A 5,378-nucleotide genomic window follows, 5' to 3' on the forward strand; every position below is an offset into this window, starting at 1 on the left:
TAAACCTGAAGAAACAGATGAAGAAAATGTTAATGCTCATTCAACAGAAGAAGAACAGGTAAAAAAAAGACAAAGATATTCAATACCTAAAAAAACTAAAAGAAGAATTACTAACAAAACATTAAAAAGTAAAATTCAAGAAATAGACCAATCAAATTCTCAAAAATCTGAAGAGGAAGAAAAATCTAAAAGGAAATCATCAAAGAAATAAAGAGTTTAACTGTAAACAACTATGTTCATCTTTTTATTATTTTATATTTTAATAAGGAAATTATCTTTTTATTGTTTTTTTATCTACTTATTAAATGTGAGGAATATATAAATATTTAAGTGTATGATATTCATATAAAATTAAGATATATTCAATTATAAAATCATCAAAGAAAAGATAATGAAGAAAATAGATGAAATAAATAGTGAAGAAAGTAGTAATACAAGATATAATACAAGAATTAATGATGAATTAATCAATATCTTCAATATTTAACATCAGTAATAAAATAGAAGATAACTTAGATTGAATGGAAATAGAGATAATAAAATAAATAAGAAATATAAAATATATTAGTGTTAGTGACTCCAAAGACAATCTATATGTCAATATAAATGAAATAATGAACATTAACCATGATTGGTGATGTTAATGATAATTAGAACAATAATGTATCTACAAGAATGAAATAAGAAATAATATATTAGATAGATGATATTTAAAGAAATGAATAATGAATATAAATAAAAAGTAATAAATCATAAAATCAAAGAAATAGAAATATAATAAATAATAATAAAATGATTGAAAACAAAATAATAAAAATAAAAATAAATAAAATAATGACAAACAAATATATCAATAAATTGAAATTAAATAAATGGATATTTAGAATATTGGTTAAATCAAAATTTATATATAAAACTACTACAATAAATACATTGAATTCTATCAATATTAAAAAGAATATATTTCTCCAATTAACTAAAATACAAGATGGAGTAATATTCAATGAGTACAAAAAAGATAAAATATTAAAAATGAAAGATTAAAGTACTGCCCACTTTGTAAATACAAAATATTAACAATAGAACATATTCTATTATCTTGTATTTGTTATAAAAATCATAAATTGAGAAACGGTATTGGTATTATCATATTAGATAATTAGAAAATATATATATATAAAATAATCAATATAAGAAATCAACATATGAAACATGTTCAGATACAATGACATCATTATGATATTGAATAAACAAATAATATCAAAAAGTGATTAATAATATTATAAAATACCATATTTATATGTAATAAATAAAAAGAATAAAGCTGGTCTATTATTTGATATGAATATTATTGCAAATTACAGTATTAATAGAGTGTATTTGAAGAAAAGAAATAAGTATAAAGAATTAAAGAATATGATAATGAAAATAGAGAAATTAAAAGATATCAAAATAAATGCAGTAGTAATTTCAATAAATTAAATAGTAAAAGCTGAAATTATTAAATTAATTAAAGAATTAAAGACTAAAATTGACATCATAAAAGAAGTTAAAAATCATGTAATTAAGAACATGATGGATATCATGGAACATTGTCTCTACCATAGCAGAAAATATTCAGTAGAACTGCTAGAGAATAACTCATGGATGGGATTAGTACTCCCTGAGCTAGGAGCAATAGATACAAATTCAATTAATACTTAATTAATTATCTTTATTTCATCTACTTATTAGAATATATTTTAATTCAAGTTAACTCTTATATTTTCCTCTTTCTTATTTAATACTAAAGAAATAATTCCATAAATTAGAAAAATTAAAGAAAGAATATAAAACAATGATTAATATATAATGAAAAATATCATCAATTCAATTACAATTCAAAAAGAAATTTAATGAACGAAGTATTAAGAAATATGAAGGATAATATCAAAACTATAAATCAAATAACGTCAAAAAAAGATAGTAATAATAATAAATATTAAGTTATTTGATAATAGAAATAAAGAAGGATTAAAATTAAGTTTAAATCAGAAAATAAAATAATACATAATGAATTATTATATAATGAATGTTAATTTTTAAATTAAAAAGAAAATTTATGAAATAAATGAAAAATAGAATACTAAAAATAAAAAAGAAATAATAAACTAATAATTATTGGTTTATAAAGTAAAGAATTTAAATTAAAAATATTTAATGAATAAATTTTAACACTAATGAATAGAGTAAATAAACAATGAGAAGAGAATTAGCAATGAGTTTCCATTACTAATACAGCAATAGACTGAGATGATACCTTTAAAGAAAAGTTATTAACTTTAGTATCTTTTAACGGTTCTAAATCATTTGGATATGTTTCTTCTTGCTTTATTTCTTCTGTTTGTTGTATTGGTTGTTTAAAGACAAGTTGTGGCATTTGAATAATAGAATTTCCTTCTTTTGCTCTCCATGTAATATACTTTCTTTTACGATCTAAATTTAAAGTGGATCCAACACGTTGTAATCTTTTTCTTTCACTGAACATAGCGATTTGTTGTTTCGTTTCACCGGATAAAACCACTGATGGAGTGGTTTGAGGTTTTTGTAATTTTTGACTATTAACTGAAACACCTGGAGCAATTAAATTTTGTTCTTTTATTTTTGTTATTCCTCTATTTTTTAATGCAAAGAATTTTGGAGGAGGTGATGCTAAAACAATAGTAGAAGAAGAAGTTGAATTTGGTTTTGTTTGTTTAGAAGATGGAAGAACTGAATGAATTTCATCAGACTGAGTGAAGACTGTGTGAGGTTTTAATCCAGTATCATGTTGTTTTTGTATTTCATCTGGAGAAGTAGAAGAAGAAAGTGCATGTCGATTTTGATGTATTAAAACTTTTTCTGGTGGGGTTTTAGAAATTACAGGTTGAAGCCATTCATTTTTTGGTTTAGGTTTTGTTGATGAACTAATATAATGTGAAGATTCGACATAAGAAGAAGACTTTAAAAATTCTCCATTTTCTCTTTTTTTTACTATTCTTCGAGGTTTAGGTAATATTGGTAATTGGTTTGTTTGTTGTGCTAATTGGGTATAATTTGATCGTGGGTATAAATATTCTGTAGATAAGGTTTGGTTTGGAGATGGAGAGTCTGATGGAACGAAAAATCGACTCATTGTCCAATGAAAGAATAAAAATTTATAGTTTCAGCTCTTTAGAAAATGGAGAAAAAGAAACATTTCTCCATTTATTGTTTATCATCCCATCCATAACTAAAAAATGTTTTTAATTTTTAATTATTCATTATTAATTAAAAAATTAAAAGAATAATAAAAAATATAAAAATAATAAAAAAAAAGAGAAAAAAAATAAATGACTACTTCTCTTACAATCAGTTCAATTGAAACACTTTTTAAGAAAAGAAAGGATGAATTAGAATTACAATACCAAATGTTCAATGAGAAGAAAGAGCAATTAATGTGTATAGAATTCAGAACTACAGAAATGGTTAATAATATAAAGAATTTATCAAATACAGAAGAATGTAAGAATAACACATATTATCAAACGATATTATTAAAGTGTTTAAAATCATTACAACATATAAAAGAAATGAGGTGGGAAGTTATTAAATGTATTCAAGAAATATATAATGAAATAATTAATTTAACATTCTATATTAATACTATTCGGTATCGAAATTCATTACTTATTGGAATACAAAAACCTTCATTAACAATTACTTGTTTTAATAAAAATGGAGCTATTGACACAAATCATCAAACACTCCATACAAAATTTGAAGGTAATTTCATAGAAACATTTATTTCAGATATAAGAGAAGTTAAATTTAGTCGATTGATAATACCTAGAAGTTCTAGAAATCATTTTTCTCCAGCATTTTCATGTATTACAATAAAAAGTAATGAAATTTATATTACTGGTGATATTAATAATCATTCAATTAAATTGATTACAATTGTAAAAGATAGAAAACTTTCTGAAGAATTTCCTCTTAAAGTAGAATACCCGACATGCGTTGTAGAATATAAGAAAAGTTCGTTGTTTTATATTAGTGATAAACAACTTCATTGTGTATTTATTTTTAATAAGAAAAATGGTAAAATTAGCATATTTGGTGGATATGGAAATGAGCCAGGTAAATTTAATGAACCAATGTGTATTGCAATTGACTCTTTAGATAATGTTTATGTTGCTGATGCTATGAATTGTAGAATTCAAATTTTTACACTTGATGGAACATATTTATCCTCACTAAGTATTCCTAACCAACGAACACCATTTTATCCACACTGTATTTTATTTGATGAAGACCAGTTGATAGTAATAGATAATTGGGGAAGTTCTATCTTTTCAATTGACCCAAAACAAAAAAAAGTAACTTCTATTATTTCTAGATATGGTGGAGCGAAAGGATTTGTTAATAGACCAACATTTGCTTGTATTGACAAATATAAAAGATTGTTTGTTAGTGATAGTGGAAATAATAGAATTGCTTGTTTTAAGAAAAACAATTTTCTTGGGTCAATTGAAATGACAACTTTAGGATTAGTTGGTGCACCATTAGGAATTAGTGTAAATGATAAAAAACTTATTTTTTCTACAACAGCAAATGAACCTTATTTAAATTGTGTGTCAATAAAGAACTTCCCAAACCCAACATTTATTTTGTAATATTATTCATTCTTCGTTTTTGTTTTATAAAAAAATTTTCTCAAGTTCACAGATAGTATCTTTAATTTTTAGATTTGATAAAAGATTGACTTAATAATAAAAAGTGAAAGAAAAAAAAACGAAAAATTTTTTAAAGAACTTATAAATCATATGGGAAATTCAAATCACAAACCAGAGAAAAAAAATAATAAAGGAAAGAAAGAAAAAGGAAAACGAAAGAATGAAAAGATAAAAGATGAAACAAATGAAAAAGAAGCAATCGAAGAACCAACTCTAAATGAAGAGAAAGGTTCTTGTACAGATACAAAACCTAATGAAGATAATCAAATTGTCAAAGGAAAAGAAGGGGAAAAAGAAGAATATATTGAATTATATAATGAAGGTAAGAAAAAAGTTACTCAAGATGACTTTGAGTTATTAAAAGTTATTGGTCGTGGTTCATTTGGTAAAGTGATGATGGTTAGAAAGAAAGATGATGGAAGAATATTTGCTATGAAAATATTAAGAAAAGATATAGTCAAAGAACGTAAACAAGTTGACCATACAAAAGCAGAAAAGAATGTATTAATGCAATTACATCACCCTTTTATTGTTAAATTATATTACGCATTCCAAACAGCAGATAAACTGTATATGGTTATGGATTTTGTTAATGGAGGAGAATTGTTTTATCATTTAAAAAATGAGAATTGTTTCTCAGAAGAA

General features: G+C 23.3%; 4 protein-coding genes across 4 annotated transcripts in view, besides 8 other annotated features; 3 read left to right on the top strand and 1 right to left on the bottom strand.

The window, feature by feature from the left end:
* Nucleotides 1-211, top strand: part of EDI_231540 (uncharacterized protein) — a gene marked incomplete at both ends in the record, with an annotated part of 1,716 nt that extends 1,505 nt beyond the window's left edge. Inside the window, one exon of the mRNA XM_001733328.1 lies at nt 1-211. This exon is cut by the window's left edge and continues 1,505 nt beyond it. Within this exon, the coding sequence (XP_001733380.1) occupies nt 1-211 (211 nt within the window).
* A 30-nt stretch (nt 212-241) lies between these two features.
* Nucleotides 242-266: a sequence feature (AT_rich).
* Nucleotides 267-300: 34 nt separating this feature from the next.
* Nucleotides 301-1,716: a repeat region.
* A 238-nt stretch (nt 1,717-1,954) lies between these two features.
* Nucleotides 1,955-2,138: a microsatellite.
* Nucleotides 2,139-2,140: 2 nt separating this feature from the next.
* Nucleotides 2,141-2,214: a sequence feature (AT_rich).
* A 37-nt stretch (nt 2,215-2,251) lies between these two features.
* On the bottom strand, nt 2,252-3,154 carry EDI_231650 (uncharacterized protein; the record flags this gene model as incomplete). The annotated part of the gene is made up of 1 exon (XM_001737384.1): nt 2,252-3,154. One exon carries the CDS (start codon nt 3,152-3,154, stop codon nt 2,252-2,254), a length of 903 nt encoding a protein of 300 aa, XP_001737436.1.
* A 97-nt stretch (nt 3,155-3,251) lies between these two features.
* Nucleotides 3,252-3,290: a sequence feature (AT_rich).
* Nucleotides 3,291-3,351: a microsatellite.
* EDI_231660 (nhl repeat-containing protein, putative) lies at nt 3,351-4,673 on the top strand (the record flags this gene model as incomplete). The annotated part of the gene is made up of 1 exon (XM_001737385.1): nt 3,351-4,673. The coding sequence occupies one exon, from the start codon at nt 3,351-3,353 to the stop codon at nt 4,671-4,673; it is 1,323 nt and encodes a 440-aa protein (XP_001737437.1).
* Nucleotides 3,622-3,663: a sequence feature (AT_rich).
* Nucleotides 4,674-4,823: 150 nt separating the features above from the next.
* EDI_231670 (cAMP-dependent protein kinase, gamma-catalytic subunit, putative) lies at nt 4,824-5,378 on the top strand (the record flags this gene model as incomplete). Its single annotated transcript, XM_001737386.1, has 1 exon — nt 4,824-5,378. A coding segment is annotated over one exon (555 nt), but the record flags the coding sequence as incomplete, so codon positions are not given.
* Nucleotides 4,847-4,928: a microsatellite.

This window comes from Entamoeba dispar, genomic scaffold (assembly GCF_000209125.1).
Source record: "Entamoeba dispar SAW760 scf_1105229460585 genomic scaffold, whole genome shotgun sequence".
NCBI lineage: Eukaryota > Evosea > Mastigamoebida > Endamoebidae > Entamoeba > Entamoeba dispar.